General features: G+C 35.3%; 2 protein-coding genes across 3 annotated transcripts; both read left to right on the forward strand.

Annotated features, from left to right (window-relative positions):
• Positions 1-1185: 1185 nt before the first annotated feature.
• On the forward strand, positions 1186-3630 carry LOC124945192 (transcription initiation factor IIA subunit 2). Of its 2 annotated transcripts, none has more exons than XM_047485582.1 (4): positions 1186-1260; positions 1548-1694; positions 1785-1835; positions 3225-3630. In XM_047485582.1, exons 2-4 carry the CDS (start codon positions 1566-1568, stop codon positions 3363-3365), a joined length of 321 nt encoding a protein of 106 aa, XP_047341538.1. In that variant the 5' UTR covers positions 1186-1260; positions 1548-1565; the 3' UTR covers positions 3366-3630. The 2 variants fall into 2 exon arrangements, with proteins under 2 accessions (XP_047341538.1, XP_047341539.1); XM_047485583.1 differs by having other exon boundaries at positions 1197-1256.
• A 4353-nt stretch (positions 3631-7983) lies between these two features.
• LOC124944417 (E3 ubiquitin-protein ligase UPL2-like) lies at positions 7984-23272 on the forward strand. Its single transcript, XM_047484665.1, has 17 exons — positions 7984-8214; positions 8397-8520; positions 10127-10222; positions 10301-10507; positions 10665-17163; positions 17268-18310; positions 18398-18697; positions 18786-18990; positions 19200-19468; positions 19548-19846; positions 20408-21509; positions 21595-21741; positions 21975-22055; positions 22149-22374; positions 22480-22619; positions 22781-22887; positions 22981-23272. The coding sequence occupies exons 2-17, from the start codon at positions 8425-8427 to the stop codon at positions 23081-23083; spliced, it is 10920 nt and encodes a 3639-aa protein (XP_047340621.1). The 5' UTR covers positions 7984-8214; positions 8397-8424; the 3' UTR covers positions 23084-23272.
• Positions 23273-24385: the final 1113 nt, after the last annotated feature.

A 24385-nucleotide genomic window follows, 5' to 3' on the forward strand; every position in this document is an offset into this window, starting at 1 on the left:
TTTAATATATATATATATACTTTTTAAGTCTTTTTATCAAAAATAATAATTATTTTTTAAAATTATCAGCGATCATTATTTTTTTCTCGTTCTAAGTTTTAAAAAAAATTCTAATCCAAACAAAGCATAGGACTTTTAGCAGAGGTTAACAGTGATTTTGAATCTCTCGTTCTTTGTTTATTATTAAAATTATACCAAATCAAAATTTGTCTTCAACGTTTTCAAACTTAAAACACAATTAAATATTCATGTCATATTGAATTTGAGTGAAGTAATAATTTTGACTACCGATTTTTTAAATTTAGTAGTCAAATTAGTGACATGAATCTTTTATTATTTTTTTTATAAATGTCATGCCTCTTCATAAGAATAAAAACTCATTTGGTATAATTTTAACAACTCTGAGTCCAAAATTATGAGATTTGAAATAAGATATCTGAAATTTCAATTAACTCCAAATAAAGAGTCTCATTGAATAATTTGACCCAAAAAAATTTAAAATATTTATTTTTGTAAAAAATAAAATTAATCATATTCCTTGCAAAAATATTAGATGAAAGTTTGATATAAAAAAAAATCATTTTTACATCCAACTCTCCACTTAATAATATTCACATAAACATGACTCTTCAACTTAAAAGAATTGAACTTAAAAATTAATTTTAACACATTAAAAATACTTTATTAAGTTATCTAATTCAATACCTTTTTATATCAAATAAAAAATAAAATCACTCACACTCTATCAATTTTTAAAAAAAATATTTGTGAAAAAAATACTAATTTTCAAATAACTTTAATAATATCAAAATTGACAATCAACTGAAATTGAATGACTTTAGTTATTTTAAGACCAATTTCTTATTATTTAAACTGATTAGTAGGTATATATTACGAATTTAAATAGAGTGTAATTGTAGCTAAAATTATTTTTACTTTCATAGTTATTATTGGTTTATTTTATTCAATTTTGTTTTACATAGTTAAAAAATATGAAATAAATTTGGGACATAAAGTTTAGCAATGTTTTTGAAATATGTCATTATATTCTAGGTACGCTTTGATATTTTACCCTTAATTAGTTAATTATATTAAAATAGACTGAGGAGGGTATTTGCGTCCTTACAGATCTCCTTTTTGGTGGTCGCCTATATAAGGTCACGGCAACAAAAATTAGGGTATAAAAGCAGCATTCTTGCTCCCTCTCATTTTCGCTCTGAGCTCTCGGAACGCGAGAACAGAGCTCACAGTTCTTCGCAAGTATCTAATTCTTCTCTCTAAACCTCAATTATTCATATTTTTTAATCTCTGAAACCCTTCTTTATCGTTACAAGTAATTGCATATCATGGATATCTAGATCGAATTCATCTGTTGTGTTTATTCTTTTACGAATTTGTTATCGCAATATGATATGTTGGTGTGTTTGTGGCGGAATTCAGATAATAGATGAAAATATATTGAAAGTTTTGGTTTGGTTTGGTTTGGTTTGGTTTGGTTTGTCAGTTTGTGAGTTGAATCTGATTCAGATCCTTTCTATGTTATTCAGATCTTAACGAGATTAGAGATGGCAACGTTTGAGCTGTACCGTCGGTCTACTATTGGAATGTGTTTGACCGAGACTTTGGATGAGATGGTCTCGAATGGGGTTCTTAGCCCAGAGCTCGCCATTCAAGTCCTTGTTCAGTTCGACAAGGTATAGAGACATGTGTTTTTGGTTGTATCTATATGAGTAGGAATGCACTTATATGTTTGTTTTTGTGACTCCTCCTTTGGTGGATTGCAGTCTATGACTGATGCTTTGGATAATCAAGTCAAGAGCAAAGTCTCTATAAAGGTAAAATGATTTGGCTTTTAGTTTTACTGAAGCTATATAAGAATGTAGGTTCTCTGTTAAGAGGAGGAAACTCTCTCAGACGCATGCACACTTCTTTCTCTTTCAATTGCATTGATGTGCTTACAATAGATGCTAGCTTATCTCTCGAGAGTCTTTTATGCAACTGAATGTTCTTGCCAAAAGTTTGAGTCTTGAGGAGTATTGACTGGGGGGTCTCTACCAAATACTTCCTAATATGCATCGTATTTTTTAAATGTGTGTGATCTTCATTTTCCCCTACAGTCTTTGGTTCAGATAATGGACAAGCTTTAGGATGAAAGAGTTGTCCAATAGTTTCCTTGAGCTATTTTGGCTGCACTAGTGTCTAATCTGTGATTGTGCTCCAACTTTGTACTCTGTGCTGAAAGGTGGATTTGGTGTCAATCTCTCTTCCACCAACTTAAAATTGACCAACCTTAATGAGCAAATCAATCTTTCTTGTTTTAGTGGCCATTCTACTTCAAAAGTCAAGATAGCTAGAATCCATATACAAGGAACTTAAACCTTGACCCTGTTGTGATCTCTTGGAGAACTGGGTGTTTGTGTAGTTCATATTATCTATCATCTGTTCAGGAATTCATCTATTTCTCAGTCGAATTTTCCCTTTTGTAGCTAAATTATTGTCTAATAAGCTTACCATGCATATTAACTACGTGTTTTAAGTGAGTGATTCAATAATAGATTGGTCAAATGTATCAAGTGTTCGGAGAAACACAAGTTTGTATGGAGTAATGTTAATCACAAAATCAAGTCTTAAGCACTGGACAATTTTTATATGGAAAAGCAAGTATGACTGGTGAAGCTATAACATGGTGCATTCTTGGTACCCAATCAAATATCATGTTTCTTTTACTTAGATTTAAATATTTTTGTCATTTGGTCAAGTAATAACTCTTAGGCCTTGTTTAATTTAGGCTTATATTCATAACCAAGTGGTTATTTCTGAATAACCTTGTTTGATGTAGGTTAGACATTATGGTATAAATATATAATAATTTCTAGAGGGTATTTTGGTTGATGATTTGAATTATGAATAGATTGTTGATTGGATAGTCGGTTATTTTGGAATTAGTCTCAAATAACCAAAACACCCTTTCAGTGACTGTTGAACTTGAATGAGTCTGACTCTTCTAGTGCAATAATGTTTTTTGTAGGGTCTCACCATGATTGTATACAGTTATGTTCTCCACTTGTTTGCTACATACTCTGTATTTGTCCCTCATGCTTGTTCTTGCTCCCGCTTTATGAAAATAATGACTACAGTTGTGGCTGCATCGTGTAATAGCAGCACAGTGCCAAAAAACTGTTTAAAACCATTTAACCTCTTTTCCCCAAATATTTGACCTATAGGGACATCTTCACACCTATAGATTCTGCGACAATGTCTGGACATTCATCTTGCAAGATGCGTTATTCAAGAATGAGGAATGTCAAGAGAATGTAGGACGAGTGAAGATTGTGGCATGCGACTCTAAACTTCTCACACAATGAGATGCTTCACTAAAAGAAGCAGCAGCAGCAGCTTATTAGAGAAAGAAATGTTTGAATTCCTTCTTCCAAATTAGGTTGTTTGTGCAGCTGCAGGTAATTGAATGAAACTTCTGTTTCCCTGTAAACAAATCTGATAATATTGTTTAGACTACTCTCAAGTACCTTCCCAAATGCTTTTCCAACTTCCTTCCTTCCTCTTTAAATTACTATTTGCAATGTACTGAATTTTTTTACCTTATGAAGAAACCCCTGCAAATATTCCTAACCGCTATGATTGATTCCAAATTAGATCTTAACACATTGATGTGGTAATTTACCTTGGCTTATGTGTTTTCCCACTTAAAAAGATGTATTCTTAATTCTTATAGTTGATTGAAATGTTAAACATTATTATTATTATTTTGTGACCCAGGTTCATTTCCCTGGTGAGGTTAATATGACCCCTTTGTCATGAACTATTTAAATCATAAAGTTCTTAGTGAGAATCTAATCTTACTTGGATACGTATGATATGGGTTGAGAGATTAGACTTAAGAGTCCTTACTTGTTGAAGAGGAAAAGTCACAAATTGTGAATGGCATCAAGGAATATACTCTACTGCTTTACCAGGAATTTGGGTGGTTTGCTTCCAAAAATTACCAATCATCTAATTTGGGGCCTATATAGTTTTATTTTCATTGCAACATTGCTCTTATTGTCTTCTAACATATAATAAGAATTTAAAACCCTTTATTTTTTACATGTCCTTCCCACTTTAACTTAAAAGCAAGTTTTAAATAAGGATTGAACATGTGATATTTTTTTTTTATGTATAACTTTATCACTTTTGATCACAAAACTCATTATACTTTAAAATTTTAAATATAATTGTTTTTCTAAAGTTGCGAAAAGAAATAAATTTAGGGATTAATTTTATTTTTCTTTTATGTAAAATATTTAAGAAATAATTGACAAAAATATACCTTTTTGAATAATGATTCTTTCAATTTGACAATTCCATCCAGACAATGCCAAATAAACAAAGGATAAAAGGTATTCATCTGGAAAATTGCATCAGCTATTTCGTCAAATCTACTATTATTATTTATTTATTTTTCCTTTACAAACATCTAGTCCTAAGTCCATATAGAAAACGAGTCATTAAAATATGCATGTTTAGTTAAAAACTCAGGTTTTCCCAAATGTTTCTAACTCGAACAAGGCAGTTGGGATCTCCTGTTACCAAACATTTTCATATGCTTTGCCTCAGAGGGTTAAGTAACAAGAAATCCCGGTATATCTGTTGTTTTCTTGTTGTGTAAAGTCGAGTTAAAATCATGTATATCTCAAATCAATTTTTTTTTTGCTGTGATACATAATTTTTGTAAGCTATTATACATATTATCTTCTAGATTGATTTTTATTTTTTAGATAGAACAAAATAGTGTAAATTTAGATGCATAATCTAGGTGTTTAAATGATTACATATATTACTGAAGACTGACCATTAAATATGTACACAATATTTGATTGATTCTTGCATTCTAACATTTTTCAAAGTGTTTGGTTGGTTTTGTGGACTTATTTATGGCTTTCCTAAATAAGATTTTTAAGATATTAAATGTCTCAGATTATAAATTGAATCGAGAGACATTAATGTAGAATAGGCTACCTAACTTTCAAAAACAAATTGATAAATTAAGTTTGTTATTATGTTATGTGTTAACATTTCATTTTTTATATAATTAGTGTGTGAGATACAATTTAAATTAACATAATTAATACATCAAATAATATTTTTTCAACCACTTATAACTCCTCACTCAAAACATCTCGACTACATCATTACATATCATAAATTAATTTGTTGCCCATTGTCATTTGATATTTGACAAATTTTGATTTACAATATCTATTTAAAAGTATAAATGGAAGGAGTGTTTCAAAATATATATCAATAATTTGAAGAAAAATGACAAATAATAGCAAAACTCGCAATTTTCTTTGAAAAATAAACCAGTTATAGAGCAAGTTATAACTTACATAAATTAACACAATTTAAAACCAAAACAAACTATTAATAAGAAAAACTCAAAATAAAAGTAAAGAGAAGCCTTAAAGAAAAACCAGAAGCATTACTTTTTAAGTATTTTAAGCATAATTTCATATAATTCTTAATAGTTAATTCTAGGATCTCTATGTTTAATTGATTCTATGTTTAATTGATATGATCATTATTTTTTTTAGAAAAGATAAGATCATTGTTGTATTGTTCATATAAGAATATTTGTTATTGATGCGTGAATCGGGTCAGACCAATTGATATCAATGAAGATAAGAGTTCTTCTAGTTAGTTCACACGAGTTCGATTAGAATATCTTGCCTTCGACTATTAAAATTTGTTGAAAAGACGAATGGTTCTCGTATCTTACCCTACTTTAAAATAAAATATTATTCTTATACCTCACAATTACTTTAAGAAAGAGATCACATTCTCAATTATTGATCTTAGTTATTTTTCTATGTATTTTATATTGTTTCTTTTTCCTTTGTTTTCTATCAAACTTATATGGAAAGTTTTGCTATAAAATATTTAAGGAGAAATATTTTTCAAAAATAGCAACATATTACTTGATTAACCTTTATTATATATTATATTATTTACTAAATACATAATATATATTTTTTAAATCTTAATTCCATAATTAAAATTTTAAATTATATATTATTTTATTTTATAAATAAATAAATAACCTTTTTAAAATCTTAATTTCACAATTAAACATTATATATTATTTTATTTCATAAATAAATATTATTATTTATTATTAATAATTTTTAACATATTAATAATCTACCATCATTTCCTGGATCTAATTTCATCAACTCAATTACTGTTTTAATTAGGGGTGACAATCTAGGTAAGTTTTATGTTTTAATTAGGGGTGACAATCTAGGTAAGTTTTAGGATAGCGGGTTCATGTTGACAGGTTAACGAGTTGAACGATTCTAACATAAACATAATCTATTTAATAATTCAGATAGAATTTATGACCTGAACCTGACGTGTTTATTTGTGATTGACTTGAACCTGACACGTTTGACCCGATTTACCTAACTTAACTCGAATCAAACCCGATGCAATTAATTCACATATCTCTATTTCAAATTAAAATGACATCAATACAAAATAAAAATGAAGTTAAACCACAAATCCGTTTATAAAAAAAATGAGTGAATTAATAAGAAAGAATAACACAAAACTCAATAAAAGAAACTTGTAAACGAGTTATCAGGTCTACTTTGGGTCATATCAGGTCGACCCGATTTTAACATGTTTATTAATTAGGTTAAACAGTTCGACCTGATTCTTACCCGAACAAAAAAATACATGACCCTAACTTTATTTTTGTGTTCGGTCCGGATCGTGTCCAAAATTGTGAATCCTAGTTTTATCTTATTAATCCTAGTTAAATCCGATTTTACCTCTTGTTTTATAAATTAGTTAACCGACCAATATTGGTATCGGTTTTAGCGGTGGTTCTATTACTTCGGTGGGTTAACTGAATTTAACCGAGAATCAATAATTCAATTTTATAAATTAAGTATTAAATTTATTAAATGATTTTTTTTAAATTCTTATTTGTACCGTTCTATTATGTTATTCTTCAATTTTTTTTTTATTTTTTTTTGTATGTTATAATATATTATATTATTGTTATAGTATAGTATATTATAATATATTTTATAGATATATTTAAAAATATATTATATTATTATAACAATATAATATATTTTAAAAGTCTACATTTCTAAATTAATAGCTATATTTTAAAAATAAAATTATAATTATAATTTAAAATTTTAAAATAAATATTATTTATAATATATCTAATATTTACAAAAAGAATTAATATAAATTATAAAAATATAAACATATAATTCATTTATTACCGGTTAAATCGGTAGAAAAAATAGTTCAACTGTAAACCGAACAATTTAACCAATTAACCAGAATCGTTAAAACTGTTTAACCGATAAACTAGTAAAATGAAATTGATAAGCTATTGATTCAGTTCGGTTATCGGTTTTCTAGTTTTTATGCACAGCCCTACCAAATAATATTTGGATAAAATCATCTTGAGTAATTATCCAATCCAAGTTTAGTCATTACACATTAAATTAAATGACACATTTTTTTTAATACGCTACCGGTTTAGTGAGGACTATCTCGACTTTGAACACCCTCTCAAACTTATAATTTACTCGAGTATAAATTTTATAAATTTTATAAATTATTATTTTTTAATGTTATTACTGATTTTCGTAATCTTATTTACAAGTGTTTATCAAAAAAAAATAAAAAATAAAAAATAAAAAATTCCAAATTCACCTTACCACATCCACCACATTTATTTTACCATAACCATATTATATGTGTAATTGTTTTTGATTTCTTGTATAGAAATCCAACAAGGGCCAATATGAAGTTTTGTAAGAATGAAAAGGGGAAAGAAATGTAGGGTAAAATAGAAAAAAAGAAGAAGAAAATGAGGGTCAAATTGTAAAACCGCCTTTAGCTTTGTGGAGACCTATATGTATTATACGCTGTAGCGGAAGGGACTTTGATGTGTCAGCTCCCTCTCTCTCATATATAAAAAGCACCTTCTTCTTCATCTCGAGGGTTAAACAGATACACACAGTGAAGGGACATATTTTCTTTCTTTCCTTTCTCTCTCTCTTTCATCTCTCTCCCAAAGCTTTGGGGTTTCGTCTTCATCCTTTTCTATTCCTTACATACGTATTCTTCTCTCTTGGCATATCTGCAACTCCGGATGTGTTTGAATCTTCAAAACTGTCTTCTCTCCAAGTAAGTGTTTATCTCCGTTTCGTTAATCGTCTTTTATGTTATACCTATCTATCCGATCTCTTTAATCGCTTATCATCTATTGTAAAACCCTAAAAAGTTTTTGTCAACTCGTGACCTTGATTTTTGATTTGTTTTTCCATCACTCCAATCGCTTATCATCTATTGTAAACTCATATTCTCAGGTATCGCCGGTAGATAACTAGGAGAGATATGGCGACCTTAAGGGCGAGTTTGCCGTCAAGGTTGCGTCAACTGCTTGCTAGCGAAGGGACTATCGGCCCTTCTGTTAAACTCGATTCCGAGACTGTAAGTTGTGTTATGAATACCTTTAGTATTTTACTGGCACTTTCATATGTTGTATTTGATTCGTATAAATATATCCAATTGTGAATCTATATGCTGCTGCTGCTGCTGCCTGTACAAGAGGACCGATTAATTGAGTTGAGAATGTTCTTGTTAGGTTTGGTTCTTGTTAGTTTTTTCAAATGTTGAAAGTAAGTGGACATGATGTTCTTGGTGGTGGAACCCTAATTTTCAAGTGGAAGGTTAAAAGATGAAAAATTACCTAAGAAAATTGGTTTCAAGATGCATAAGAGTTGTATTAATCAACAGATTTCACTGCCCATCATGTTCTAGTTGGGATATTCTACCATGATTGATTAGTACTCTTTGTGATGGTCATTTTTTAGAGTCTGCTGGTATTTATTGTATAATATCTCCCAAGTACTCTCTACTAACTACTGCAAATACTCATGAATTAATCACAAATACTTAAGAAGGGTACATATGCATGTCTTGAAGCTAAAGAACTGTACAATTAAACAAGAAATTTGGATGTGGATTCGACTTTTATGCAGGGATTCACTCATTTAGCAGTTTCTAATATATACATTTGTCTTCCAAAAATAGTTTATTAGTTGACCTTGTCAAAAATATATCCCTGGTGATGTTATTCCATAAAATTTTGCAGGAATTTTTGTATTACATGGACTTTAAGAAATGATTGTTGCATCTTGTAATGTGTTAGGGCTAGGAAGTATTTTAACATGCAAGGACAGAATGCATGTACCTATCTCTGCGGGACAGATGAATGAGCCTCATTTTGTCCACTTATTTGGATCATATAGGCTGCACATATTTATTAGATGATAATGCTGCAACCTCCAGTTCTGAATTTTTCCAGGAAATTGTTTTCCTGTTACCTATAAATGAGGCAATTATGTTATCCAAATTCATTTCCATAAGAATTAAAATAGTCAATTAAACTGCCCATTAGATGTCTTTGACCAAACTGCCAGTTGTATTAGTAAATTAAAAACTTCTGATGTTTGTCCTGTTTTGGTTGACTGAGTAATGATTTTTTGTAGAACTTCCCTCAGGTCATCAACTGTTTTGATATATTTATACTCAGCATGCTTAAAAAAAAGAGTACAGCCATGAATAATGTTGGACACTAAGCTTCCTTTGGTTAGAAAAGAATTCAGCATTTAGAAAGATGGAACATCTCTATATCTGCCCATCTGATGCCCTATGTCTCCAATGATTTGATTTACTACTTTTTAACTTCCCACAATTATATGGTAACTATGGCTTATATGCTATGTTAATATTTTTTTTCCAGAGCACAACTAAATATGTATGCACTATGTTATATTTTTTTTCCAGGGTTTAGTTCACTACAGTTAGATTGATAGTGAAACATCTAGAAATGAAGGTGTTTCAAAAGAGTGTAGTTAAAGGATAAAAGTCTTCAAACTTTTTGTTTAACATTCAAGAACAAATATAAGAATATAGACTAAGTGGACTAGCTTTTCACTGTACTCATTCTTTATCTGAGTTGTGGTAGAACAATCTGCACTTTTTTCACAATGACATTGTTTCTGCGTTTTTCACTAATTATTCATTTTTGCAGCCTCCTAAAATAAAAGCATTCATTGACAAAGTCATTCAATGTCCACCGCAAGATATAGCAATACCACTTTCTGGATTTCGGTGGGAGTATGGAAAGGTTGTAAATTCATCATTTACAGGTTGCTATATTTAGTATCTTTGGCACAGTTACTCACTTTTTGTTATTGTATTTCAGGGGAACTTTCATCATTGGAGACCTTTGTTTTTGCATTTCGAGACATATTTCAAGATATACTTATCATGTAGAAGTGACCTCATATTGTCAGATAATACTGTGGAAGATGATAGTCCGTTTCCTAAACAAGATGTTCTGCAAATTTTACGAGTGATGCAAATAATTCTAGAGAATTCCCATAATAAGAGCTCTTTTAGTAGCATAGAGGTAATGTTGGAGTTGCTTGTCCTAATAGTATTTTTATGTGTGGATTCATTATTAGATAACCATATCTTTTTACCAAGTTTTTCCTTTTCCATTCTATAGTTGTATGTATATATGTCCACTTCTGTTTCCTTCTAAGACTTGTTTTTCCCTTTTTCAGTATTTCAAGCTACTGCTTGCTTCTACAGACCCCGATATACTCATAGCATCTCTGGAAACACTTTCTGCCTTGGTTAAAATAAGTCCTTCAAAGCTGCATGTCAGTGGAAAGTTAGTTGGATGTGGTCTGGTGAACAGCTGTCTTCTGTCCTTGGCACAAGGTTGGGGAAGCAAAGAAGAGGGCTTGGGTTTATATTCATGTGTAGTGGCTAATGAGAAGACCCCAGATGAAGGGCTAAGCTTATTTCCATCAGATATATCCGATGATGGTGATAGACCTCAATATCGGTTGGGATCAACACTTTACTTTGAATTTCATGATGCCAATTCCAATGGGACTGGGGAAACTAGTGATGGCCCAAAATCACCCAATTTGAATGTTATACATATGACAGATGTCCATTTGCAGAAGGATGATGACCTGTCTCTCATGAGGCGGTGTGTTCAGGAGAACAACGTAGCTCCTGAGCATAGATTTTCATTGTTAACAAGAATCAGATATGCTCGTGCATTCCGTTCACCAAGAGTATGCAGGCTGTACACTCGGGTTTGCCTTCTTTCATTTATCGTGCTTGTGCAATCAAGTGATGCTCATGATGAACTGGTTTCCTTTTTTGCCAACGAGCCAGAATATACAAACGAATTAATCAGACTTGTGAGGTCTGAAGAAACGGTTCCTGGAGTAGTTAGGACACTTGCAATGCATGCTTTGGGGGCCCAATTGGCTGCATATTCATCATCTCATGAACGTGCACGGATTCTGAGTGGATCAAGCATTAGTTTTGCTGGGGGGAATCGTATGATTCTATTGAATGTGCTACAAAGGGCAATATTTTTATTGAGCAGTTCTAATGATCCATCATCAATTGCATTTGTTGAAGCTCTTCTTAATTTCTACATGCTCCATGTTATATCTTCTTCCTCTTCTGGAAGCATTGTGAGGGGATCAGGGATGGTTCCCACGTTCTTACCTCTTCTAGAGGATTCCGATGCTGCACATATTCATCTTGTTTGCCTTGCTGTGAAGACGCTGCAGAAGCTCATGGATTACAGTAATACAGCAGTGACACTTTTCAAAGATTTGGGTGGGGTTGAGATGTTAACTAATAGACTGCAAGTTGAGGTGCAGAGGGTTATTAACATTGCTGGAAAAAATGACATTGGTGAATCTTCAAGGTCCGGAGATGAGCAGCCGTATGCTCAGAAAAGACTTATTAGGGTTATACTGAAAGCACTTGGCTCTGCCACTTATACCCCAGCAAACGCAACTAGGTCGCAGAATGCTCATGATGCTTCATTACCTGTTACTTTGTCTCTGATTTTTGCAAATATGGACAAGTTTGGAGGTGAAATATATTCCTCAGCCGTAACTGTCATGAGTGAAATCATTCACAAAGACCCCACGTGTTTCCCTTCTCTGCTCGAACTTGGTCTTCCTGATGCCTTCTTATCATCAGTAGCTTCTGGAATTCTCCCTTCTTCCAAGGCGCTTACATGTGTTCCCAATGGTATTGGTGCAATTTGTCTTAATGCCAAAGGTTTAGAAGCTGTCAAAGAAACCTCTGCACTGCGTTTCCTGGTTGACATTTTCTCAGTGAAGAAGTACGTAGTTGCTCTGAACGAAGGTATTGTCCCTCTGGCAAATGCTGTGGAGGAGCTGCTGCGGCATGTATCTTCCTTAAGGGGCACTGGTGTTGATCTGATCATTGAAATCGTCAACAAAATCGCTTCCATTGGTGATTCTCCAATTGATACGCCTGGTAAAGTAGACAGCAATACTGCAATGGAAATGGATTCTGAGGACAAGGAAAATAGTGCTCCTTGCTGTTTAGTCAGTGCAGGAGATTCAACTGCAAATGGGATAAAAAATGATCGGTTTATCCAACTTTGTGTCTTCCATGTTATGGTCCTTGTGCATAGGACAATAGAAAATGCTGAAACTTGTCGGTTATTTGTGGAGAAGTCTGGAATTGACGCTTTACTGAAGCTTTTATTGAGGCCAAGTATTGTACAGTCATCTGAAGGAATGTCTATTGCTTTACATAGCACAATGGTTTTCAAGGGGTTTACTCAACATCATTCTGCGCCTTTAGCTCGTGCTTTCTGTTCCTCTCTTAGAGATCATCTAAAGAAGGCTACTGCTGCTCTTAATTTGGCTTCAGGAACCTTCCTGCTAGACCCAAGGGCAACTCCTGATGATGGAATTTTCTCTTCACTCTTTCTAGTGGAATTTCTTCTTCTACTTGCTGCCTCAAAAGATAACCGTTGGGTTACTGCCTTGCTTGCGGAGTTTGGAAATGAAAGTCAGGATGTGCTGGAAGATATTGGACGCCTTCACCGTGAAGTTTTATGGCAGATTGCTTTGCTCGAGGATGCCAAGGTTGAGATGGAGAATGATGGAACTGGATCTGCTATTGAGTCCAGACAATCAGACTTGAGCACAAATGACACCGAGGAACAAAGATTTAACTCATTCAGGCAGTTTCTTGATCCATTACTCAGGAGAAGGATGTCTGGGTGGAGTTTTGAATTTTTTGATCTTATTAATCCATACCGTGATCTTGGTCATGCTTCTGGTCTTCAGCGCAGACAGAACATTAATAGCACTTCAACCATGCAGCTCGAGACTAGTCACCAGCAATCATCTGGGTCTGGAAATAGCAGTGAGGCCAATGTTCAAAGGGAAGATGACAAACAACGATCTTACCACTCTTCATGTTGTGATATGTTGAAGTCTCTTCCATTTCAGATCATGCACTTGTGCCAAGAATTGGGGAAGGTAATGCTCCTTCCATCTCGTCGACGAGATGATATGGTGAGTATATCACCTCCTTCAAAATCCGTGGCTTCTACCATGGCAACAATTGTGCTCGACCATATGAACTTTGGGGGTCATACAAGTTCTTCAGGACAAGAGGTTTCTGTATCCACAAAGTGTCGTTACTTTGGTAAGGTTGTTGATTTTGTGGATGCGATATTGCTGGACAAGCCAGATTCGTGCAACCCTGTGCTGGTGAATTGTTTATACGGCCGTGGTGTGGTGCAGTCTGTTTTGACTACATTTGAGGCCACCAGTCAATTGCTTTTTGCAGTTAACAGAGCACCTGCTTCTCCCATGGAGACTGATGATGGGAGTGTAAAGGTAAATGGAAAAGATGAAACTGATTGTTCATGGATCTATGGTTCTTTGGCTAGTTACGGTAAACTTATGGATCACCTGGTCACTTCTTCGTTTATTTTATCTCCTTTTACAAAGAACTTGCTTACACAGCCTCTTGTAAATGGAGATGTTCCATTTCCACGTGATGCCGAAACATTTGTGAAGATACTCCAGTCCATGGTGCTCAAAGCTGTTCTTCCAGTTTGGACTCATCCACAGTTTACAGAATGCAGCTACGATTTCATTGCAACAATGGTTTCTATGATCCGACATATCTATTCTGGTGTTGAAATGAAAAAGGTTACAGGTGTCCCTGGGGCTCGTACAGTGGGTCCTCCTCCAAATGAATCAACTATTTCAACTATCGAGGAAATGGGATTTTCCAGGTCCAGAGCCGAGGAAGCTCTCAGACAAATTGGGGCTAACAGTGTAGAGCTAGCAATGGAATGGTTGTTTTCACATCCCGAGGAATCCCAGGAGGAGGATGAACTTGCCCGTGCTCTTGCTATGTCTCTTGGAAACTCTGCATCCGAAACTAAGGAAGATGTTAGTAATGAGAGCAGTCAGTTTGTTGAAGAAGAAATTGTCCAACCACCACCCGTGGAAGAGTTGTTATCAACATGCATTGAGCTTCTGAAAATGAAGGACACTTTAGCTTTTCCAGTTCGGGACCTTCTTATAATGATATGCTCCCAAAATGATGGTCAATACCGTTCAAATGTTGTTTCTTTTCTGGTGGAACAGGTTTGCAGCTCTGGCTGTGCAAACAATAATATGCAATATGCCCTTTTTCACGTTCTAGCTCTCTTACTTCATGAAGATACCGGGGCTCGAGAAGTTGCCTTGAAGAGTGGCCTCGTGAAGATTGCTTCAGATTTGCTCTCACAATGGGTTTCCTCATGTGAATCCCAAGTGCCAAAATGGGTTACCCCTGCTTTTCTTGCTGTTGATAGGCTATTGCAAGTGGATCAAAAGGTGAGTGCTGATGTTGCAGAGCTGTTGAAGAAAGATGATGTTACTGTCAATAAGGTCTCTATAACTATTGATGAGGATAAACAGAACAAATTGCAGTCTGCTTTGGGATCATCTCCAAACAACATAAGTGTGCAGGAAAAGAAGAGACTGATTGAGATTGCCTGTGGTTGTATGAAGATTCTGCTTCCTTCCGAAACAATGCATGCAGCTTTGCAGCTTTGTTGCACTCTAACTAGGACTCATTCTGTTGCTGTTAGTTTCCTTGATAATGGAGGTTTGTCTTTGTTGCTTTCTTTGCCAACAAGTAGTTTGTTTGTGGGATTTGACAGTATTGCTGCATCTATAATTCGTCATATTCTGGAAGATCCCCAGACCCTTCAGCAAGCCATGGAATCTGAAATAAGGCATAGCATTGTTACAGCCTCTAATCGCCAATCCAATGGAAGGCTTACTCCCCGCAACTTCCTCCTAAATTTAACTTCTGTTATCTCTCGGGATCCTGTTGTGTTTTTGCAAGCTGCTCAGACTGTGTGCCAAGTAGAGATGGTTGGTGAAAGGCCATACGTAGTCCTGCTGAAAGATCGTGACAAGGATAAAGTAAAAGAGAAGGAAAAGGACAAAGGACTAGAGAAAGGCAAATTGCAAAATATAGATGCTAAGGGGGGTCCTGGTAATTCACTGAACAAACTTTCCGATTCAGTTCTGAAGAGCATGAAATTTCACAAAAAACCACCTCAAAATTTTGTGACAGTGATTGAGCTTCTGTTGGATTCAGTTGTTGTGTATTTTCCTCCTATAAAAGATGATCACTCCAACAAGGATACATCCTCTTCAGAAATGGATATTGATACAACTTGCTTCAAAGGAAAAGGAAAAGCCATTGCCACTTCATCTGATCAGGATCAATCCAGTAATCAAGAAAACTCAACTTCCTTGGCAAAAATTGTATTCATTTTGAAGCTTTTAACAGAGATTCTCTTGATGTATAATTCTTCCATATATGTTCTTCTGCGTAAAGATACTGAAGCAAGCAATCTCCAAGATCCTCCTCATCGAGTTCCTGGCAGTAATTCTGGTGGTGGTGGAATATTTAGTCATATTCTTCACAGGTTCATACCCTTCTCTAGAAGTTTGAAAAAAGAAAAGAAAACAGACACAGATTGGAAGCACAAGCTGGCTAGCAGGGCTAATCAGTTTTTAGTTGCATCATGTGTTCGGTCAACAGAGGCAAGAAGGAGAATATTTGCAGATATTAACATTGCTTTTATTGATTTTGTAGAGTCTTCAGTTGGTTTTAGGCCAGCTGGAAGTGAAATTCCTGCCTTGGTTGATCTACTCAATGATGTAGTTGCTGCCCGTTCACCCACTGGTTCACACATCTCAGCAGAAGCTTCTGCTACCTTTATAGATGTGGGTTTGGTGAAGTCTTTGACTAGAATCCTCGAAGTGTTGGATCTTGATCATGCAGAGTCACCTAAAGTTGTCACTGGGCTTGTTAAAGTACTAGAGTTAGTGACCAAGGAACATGTTCATGCTGTTGAATCTAATCCTGATAAGACTGACCATTCTACAAAGTCAAATGATCTCAGTCAAGATGGGCAAACAGACAATAATGGTGATGCTTCCCAGTCTAGACAAGCAACTGCTCAACATCAGGAAGTTTCTGCATCCATCGATCATATGGAAAGTTTCAATGCTACACCAACTTATGGTGGATCAGAGGCAGTTACCGACGATATGGAACATGATCAAGATTTAGATGGGAGTTTTGTTCCTGCTGCTGAAGATGACTATATGCATGAATCTTCTGAAGATACAAGGGGTCTTGAAAATGGTCTTGATTCTGTAGGGATCAGATTTGAGATCCAACCACATGACCAAGCGAATATTGGTGATGAAGATGATGATGAGGATATGTCAGGGGATGATGGTGATGATGTAGATGAAGATGATGATGATGGCGAGGAGGAACATAATGATATAGATGAAGATGAAGTTCATCACCACCTCCCACATGCTGACACTGACCTAGATGAGCATGAAATTGACGAGGAAGACGAGTTTGATGAAGTAATGGAGGAAGAAGACGAGGATGAAGAGGATGAAGAAGGAGTTGTACTTCGATTGGAGGAAGGCTTTAATGGGATAAATGTTTTTGACCATATTGAGGTTTTGGGTAGAGATCATGGCTTCGGCAATGAAACTCTTCATGTGATGCCAGTTGAGGTTTTTGGTTCAAGACGTCAAGGACGCACTACTTCAATCTACAACCTTTTAGGAAGAACAAGTGACAATGCTGCTCCATCAATCCATCCACTTTTGGTGGATTCATCACAATTTCATGCATCTTCTCTGAGACAACCAGGTAGTTTTTATGCAGCTTATTTGCTCCCCTTTTATTCTTTTTGGACAAATATCAGTTTTTTCTCAAACTGACCACCATTTCTACCTCATAACTTTTGATTTCAGCAAATGCGCGGAGCGCTATCCTCCCTGATAGGAGTTTGGAGAGCGCTTCTTCATCACAACTAGATGCTGTTTTCAGGTCCCTAAGGAATGGGCGTCATGGCCACAGGTTCAACTTTTGGGCAGATGATATCCTGCAATCCGGTGGGTCAAATTCAGTTCCTCAAGGGCTCGAAGATTTGCTTGTTTCTCATCTAAAACGTCCAGATCCAGAGAAACAGGCTGACCAGAATACTGTGCCAGGGGAATCTCAAAATAAAATAGAAGGCAGCCAGGTGCAAGTACCTGCTGCGGTGCTGCCTGAAATTCCTGGTGAAAATGCTGACAGCAGGGAAAATAATAATGGCTCTCCTCTTGTTGCTACAGACAGTTCCAATGCTAATATGATACAGGTAGCTGAAACTTCACGTGCAGAGTCGCTGCCAGCTGAAATGCAATTTGAACAAACTGATGCTATTGTGAGGGATGTTGAAGCAGTGAGCCAAGAAAGTAGTGGCAGTGGTGCTACACTAGGAGAGAGTCTTAGGAGTCTGGATGTTGAAATTGGAAGTGCTGATGGGCACGATGATGCTGGCGAAAGGCAAGGTCAAGCTGATCCACGGGCTAGAAGAATGAATGCATCATTTGGAGGTTCTGCTCCTGTAAGGGGAGGAGATGCACCAATAAATAATGTTACTGAAGTTTCTGCAAATCCTGATCTTGTAGCTGGTCAAAGCGGACATGCCCAGGAGCAGCAGGTGAATGCGGATGGTGATTCTGGATCAATTGACCCTGCATTCTTAGATGCTCTTCCAGATGAGTTGCGTGCTGAAGTAATTTCTGCTCAACAGGGTCAAGCGGCACAACCTACTGCTAGTTCAGAAACCCAAAACAATGGAGATATTGATCCGGAGTTTCTTGCAGCTCTTCCACCTGACATCCGAGAAGAAGTTCTTGCTCAACAACGTGTTCAAAGGCTGCATCAATCACAAGAGCTGGAAGGTCAACCCGTTGAAATGGATACTGTCTCCATCATAGCCACCTTCCCTTCAGAGCTTAGAGAAGAGGTATGTTGGCCTCCCCAAGTATGACAACCTTTTTATGTCCTGCCTTTTTGTCCCGTAATAATACCTATAGTTGTATCTTTTTTTCAGGTTCTTTTAACATCCTCTCATGATATTCTGGCCAACCTTACACCTGCTTTAGTGGCTGAAGCAAACATGTTACGTGAGAGGTTTGCAAATCGCTATAACAGAACACTCTTTGGGATGTATCCCAGGAGTCGTAGAGGCGAGTCTTCTCGTCGTGGAGAAGGAGTGGGATCTGGCTTAGATAGAACTGGTGGCATCGTTGCACGTAGGGCTACAGGTAGTAAGCCGGTTGAAGCTGAAGGAGCTCCTTTAGTAGATACAGAAGCTTTAAGGTCCATGATTCGACTGCTTCGTGTTGTTCAGGTAATATATTAGGTTCTAATTTGTTTAATTTATTATTTATTTTGTTTAATTCCTTTGATATATTCTGTTAACTGAATTCTCTGTGCAGCCTCTTTATAAAGGTCAATTGCAGAGGCTTCTCTTAAATTTATGTGCACATATTGAAACAAGGACAGATCTTGTGAAGATTTTGATGGATTTATTGATGCTTGATACAAAGAAGTCTGTCAACTACATGGCTCATTCTGAACCATCTTACAGGCTCTATGCTTGCCAGAGTCATGTGATGTATTCTCGTCCTCAGTCCTTCGATGGTATATTACTTTATTAAATACTCCCATCTTTTATTCAATTATAGGTCAATGTTTGTACTAGTTTGCTGGTGCCTCCTATCCCATTTCCTAGTACATTCTTCAGTCTTGTCTCCAGTCAGTTAGGCAGGCACAGTTCAATTTTGTTATGTGATCACAAATGCATAAACTTAAGAATGCACCTGTTTGATTTGTGTTTTCCCACTTCGTAGGTGTGCCTCCTTTGGTATCCCGGCGTGTTCTGGAGACTCTAACGTATTTGGCTCGCAATCACCCTTATGTTGCCAACATTTTGCTTCAGTTCAAGCTACCCGCACCACTTTCTCTAGACTCCGAAAAAGCACGTGGCAAGGCTGTCATGATTACTGAAGATGATAATGTGGAACGGCCAAGCCATCAACTTGGATCTTATGCAATTGCTCTGTTGTTAAGTCTTTTAAATCAGCCACTTTATTTGAGAAGTATAGCACATCTTGAGCAGGTAAATTAGTTGTGCAAAATTGGTATTGAACTGAATGATCTAGCTGTGAACTGATTTTTTTCTTCTTTATTCAATGCAGCTTCTAAATTTATTGGATGTCATCATTGATAATGCTCACAATAAATCTAGTTTATCTGTCGAATCTGGGGTATCTGCATCTGAACAAGTTCCGCAGATCCTCACATCAGGTGCTGATATAAATACTGGAGCAACAGCCCTAACTTCTGGGTCTGACATTGTACCAGCTTCCTCATCCAAGGTTGATAATTCCTTAAAGCCATCCACCAGTAGCATTGCAGAATCTGATACCGAGGAAGTACTTCTTAACCTACCACAGGCAGAACTTCGATTGTTGTGCTCACTTCTTGCACGGGAAGGGTATTATTCCTCTTTCCATCCTCTCACTTTTATTTCCTTTTCCTACATTGCTTCCCAGATATTGATCTCTGATATGCTTGTGGTCTTGGACATATTCTTAATTGGTTGTAAACAAGTTGTTTAAGGATTTCTTTTGGAGCCAAAACACATTCAATAAGTGTTGAGAAATAAATAACTAGACAGAGGTACTAACTTCTAATAAAAATGAGATGAAAAGAGAACGACATCTATGTTGACAGGCATGAAGTGGGTATTATGAATTTTGACAAATGATAATGAATATCTTTTCCACTTGTCTGCTTGTACTGACTATAAAAGCACAATTAGAGCCAGTATATCTTAGTTGGTAATTGGTGGTAACCAACCACAAGCCTTAAGAGGTTAGTCTTTCTAGGTTGCAAAATATTCTCTTTCTAGGTTAATCTATTGCGAAGTCCTTAAATTTCCTCATTGCATTTCTCTTCAGATAATCCCCGCATTTTGTAACTGGCAGTCATTTGTTTGACTTCCAGTTAATATTGTAGTTTTTCTTTATATTGACCCGCCTCTTGTTATTTGCAGCTTGTCAGATAACGCTTATTCCACAGCAGCAGAGTTCCTTAAGAAGTTAGTTGCCAAGGCTCCATCTCATTGTCATCTTCTTATTACTGAATTGGCACACTCTGTGCATGATCTGAGCAAGGCTTCAATGAGTGAATTGAACACGTTCAAAGAAACTGAGAAGGCATTGCTGAGTAGTACATCGTCTGATGGTGCAACTATCCTTAGGGTCCTGCAGGCATTGAGCTCTCTTGTTACTGCAATTAATGAGAAAGAGAAAGTTGGTCATCACTTATCAGAGAAAGAATATTCTGCTGCTCTGAGTGTTGTGCATGAAATTAGTGCAGCATTGGAGCCCTTGTGGCTGCAGCTTAGTAATTGTATAAGCACTATCGAAAGCTATTCAGATTCACCGTCTGAATCATCAAGCAAATCTATGCATAAAGCTGCTGGTGTGACACCGCCTCTTCCTGCTGGCACTCAAAACATTTTACCATACATAGAGTCCTTCTTTGTTGTGTGTGAGAAGTTGCATCCTGAGCCGCCAGGTGTAGGGCAAGACACTGCAGTAGCGGACATTGATGAAGCCAGCACTTCTGCTAACCAGCAGAAGAGTTTGGTGCTGCCAACCAAAAATGATGAAAAACATGTTGCTTTTGTAAGGTTCTCTGAAAAGCATAGAAAGCTGTTGAATGCATTTGTTAGACAAAATCCTGGCTTGCTTGAGAAGTCTTTCTCACTGTTTCTGAAGGTTCCACGTTTTATTGATTTTGACAACAAGCGTGCTCACTTTAGATCAAAGATAAAACATCAGCACGACCACCATCACAGTCCTCTAAGAATTTCAGTCAGACGGGCTTACATCCTTGAAGATTCGTATAACCAGTTGAGAATGAGATCGACACAAGACTTGAAGGGGAGGTTAACTGTTCATTTCCAAGGAGAGGAGGGCATTGATGCTGGAGGACTCACCAGGGAATGGTATCAACTGTTGTCTAGGGTTATTTTTGACAAGGGAGCTCTATTGTTCACAACGGTTGGTAATGATTCAACATTTCAACCCAATCCCAACTCTGTTTACCAAACAGAACATCTCTCTTACTTCAAGTTTGTTGGACGAGTTGTGAGTACATTTTCATATATATAGATTTCTTTTTCTGTTTTCCCCCCTTGATTCTATCCTCATTTTTCTCTACAATGTTTATTAGGTTGGGAAAGCACTTTTTGATGGACAACTACTTGATGTTCATTTCACCCGATCCTTCTACAAGCACATCCTTGGGGTCAAAGTGACTTATCATGATATAGAAGCTATAGATCCCGATTACTTCAAAAATCTGAAGTGGATGCTCGAGGTATGTTGGAAATGGTTAAACGAGCCTTGAACTAAGAGACTAAGATCTAGGTTTGATTCCCCTGAAAACTCATTGATTGAGTTTTGGGGGTCATAGCAGTGGGATGTTGTGCTAGCCTCCTTCAGGGAAAACAAAACCCTGGTCTAAACAATTAAAAAAATAAAAGCCAGACATATACACACATCAAGAGGAAATTCATAAAAGAAATTCACAAATTGTCTTTGCTTCTGCAGAATGATATAACGGATGTCCTGGATCTGACATTTAGCATTGATGCTGATGAAGAGAAGTTAATTCTGTATGAGAAGACAGAAGTAAGGACTCTTTAATAAATTAGCTGTGGTTTTCTGTGTGATACTCACAATTTTGTGGCGGTTATCTTAAATGTTATTCTTCTTCTTGTCCAGGTAACCGACTATGAATTAATCCCAGAGGGACGCAATATTCGAGTAACCGAAGAAAACAAACATAAATATGTTGATCTGGTAGCCGAGCATCGGTTAACAACTGCTATCCGCCCTCAGATAAATGCATTTTTGGAAGGATTCAACGAATTAATATCCCCGGATTTAATATCTATTTTCAATGACAAGGAACTCGAACTACTGATAAGCGGACTTCCTGACATAGATTGTAAGTTCTTGAAGTTCCAATCTATAATTTGGCATTTAGTAGTCCCTCCCCGGTGCTTGTTATGGAACTGACAGTTTTGACTTTTTTTTTAATGTGTATTGTCAGTGGATGATATGAGAGCAAATACAGAATATTCTGGTTACAGTGCTGCCTCTCCCGTGATTCAATGGTTTTGGGAGGTTGCCCAAGCTTTTAGCAAAGAAGATAAGGCTCGGCTTTTACAGTTTGTTACTGGTACCTCAAAGGTATGTGTATTATTTGTCTTTTAAATTCATAACATTCATCATTTCTATCTCCTACATACGATATGGAAAAGTGGATTGTTTTTGTTAAACGACTAAAATACCATTGTTAGGAACATGGTTATAAGAACCTTGAATTGAAATGGTTATATATATATTGTCAGGTTCCTTTAGAAGGATTCAGCGCACTGCAGGGAATTTCTGGGTGCCAAAAGTTTCAAATTCACAAGGCGTATGGAAGTGCAGGCCACTTGCCGTCGGCTCATACATGGTAATAATTCTTTTGAACTGGTTTTTTGGTTGATCTTTGTGTTATTGGCTATTTATTATTTAACTTAAATTTTTTGTTAATAAATTCTCGCAGCTTCAACCAGTTGGATTTGCCGGAATATCCATCGAAACAGCACCTAGAAGAGAGGATGTTACTTGCCATCCATGAAGGTAACGAAGGGTTTGGATTCGGTTAACAAGGGTGGTTCTAATTGAGTCATGTGGATAATGAAGAATGTTTTTTTTTTTTTTTTTTATTAAACAACTTTGCATGATTTTAGAGAAGTAAAAATTTGGTTTTGCGTTTTGAGCTTATTATATTAACCATGTCAATATACTGTACAGTCAGTCCCCATTGCATTTTGTTATGGTATTTCCTTTTTCAACCTTGGTTTATTATTATTATTACTATTACAGCTCAAGATACACTGATTAGTAATCAAATTTTTCCATATAAATGAAAGCATGAAACTTATTATTTGAAAATTGTTTCTTAAATTGAAGTTTGATTATTATTATGTTTATTTAAAATCAAAATCAATCATTCTGGCTAGCAGCAGCTACACGTGATAGAGTTATTTTTTATAGTTATTTTTGATCAGATGTCTTATATGCAATCGTACAATCAAGTCTGACGTAAGAAAGTGGTTAGATCTGTATCTGATAAGATATGCTTTGATTTTATAATTTCTGAATAATTTAATTCGTTTTATCCACGTGAAGATTGAGAAAATAGTTAAATACGTCCTTAAACTCTTTACATAGTTCATAATGAGATATAAAGGACTAAGTTACTTAAGTTGCACCAATTTTTTCAAATATGATAGTGATTTTCAATTCTTAGTTAATTTTGAATTGATATTGTTCTTAGTCTTTATGACAAAATCAGACATTAACTAGCGAGCTCGTTTGGTTGAGACTTTATGACATTAACTAGGGATTCGTTTGGTTGAGACTTTATGACAAAATCAGACATTAGCTAGCTGTGGGCTCGGTTAGAACTATAAAAAAAATTGGTTTTTAGTTGTTTTTTATCAAATTACTTTTTCAATAAATTACTCTTTCTTTCTACATTTTTATTTAATAATTAATTTATATTAATAAAAGAATAATTTTAATATTTTAAAAAATAAAGAGATTGATTATATGGTTGAATTGATATATTGGATAAAAATCAGGTAAAATTAAAAAAAAAAAAAAAAAAAAAAAAAAAAACACACACATCCTCATTGAGCCGGGTAGCCCTAGAGGTCATTTAATAGCATATTTTCAATCATGAAAATGGAAACTTTAATATAAATTGAATATAAAAAAATACAATAAATTGAGATGTGCATATTTACAATAAATGTACTGAGTTTTCTAAATTTATAAAATAAAATAAATAATATATATGATAACTAAGCTAATTAAAGTGAAAATAATTGTGTCTAAATATGTTTAATATTTATAAAATGTATTAACTTCTTAAATTAAAATAAAATATATATTTCAAAAAT

This window comes from Impatiens glandulifera, chromosome 7 (assembly GCF_907164915.1).
Source record: "Impatiens glandulifera chromosome 7, dImpGla2.1, whole genome shotgun sequence".
NCBI lineage: Eukaryota > Viridiplantae > Streptophyta > Magnoliopsida > Ericales > Balsaminaceae > Impatiens > Impatiens glandulifera.

Excerpts from the sequence above, each read along its gene's own strand:
- LOC124945192 (XM_047485582.1), top strand. The coding sequence starts at position 1,566 with ATGGCAACGTTTGAGCTGTACCGTCGGTCTACTATTGGAATGTGTTTG. Across the intron at positions 1,695-1,784 it reads TCCTTGTTCAGTTCGACAAG|TCTATGACTGATGCTTTGGA; the intron begins GTATAGAGACAT and ends GGTGGATTGCAG. Across the intron at positions 1,836-3,224 it reads AGAGCAAAGTCTCTATAAAG|GGACATCTTCACACCTATAG; the intron begins GTAAAATGATTT and ends TTTGACCTATAG.
- LOC124944417 (XM_047484665.1), top strand. The coding sequence starts at position 8,425 with ATGGCGACCTTAAGGGCGAGTTTGCCGTCAAGGTTGCGTCAACTGCTT. Across the intron at positions 19,847-20,407 it reads TCACTTCTTGCACGGGAAGG|CTTGTCAGATAACGCTTATT; the intron begins GTATTATTCCTC and ends TGTTATTTGCAG. Across the intron at positions 22,375-22,479 it reads CGGACTTCCTGACATAGATT|TGGATGATATGAGAGCAAAT; the intron begins GTAAGTTCTTGA and ends GTGTATTGTCAG.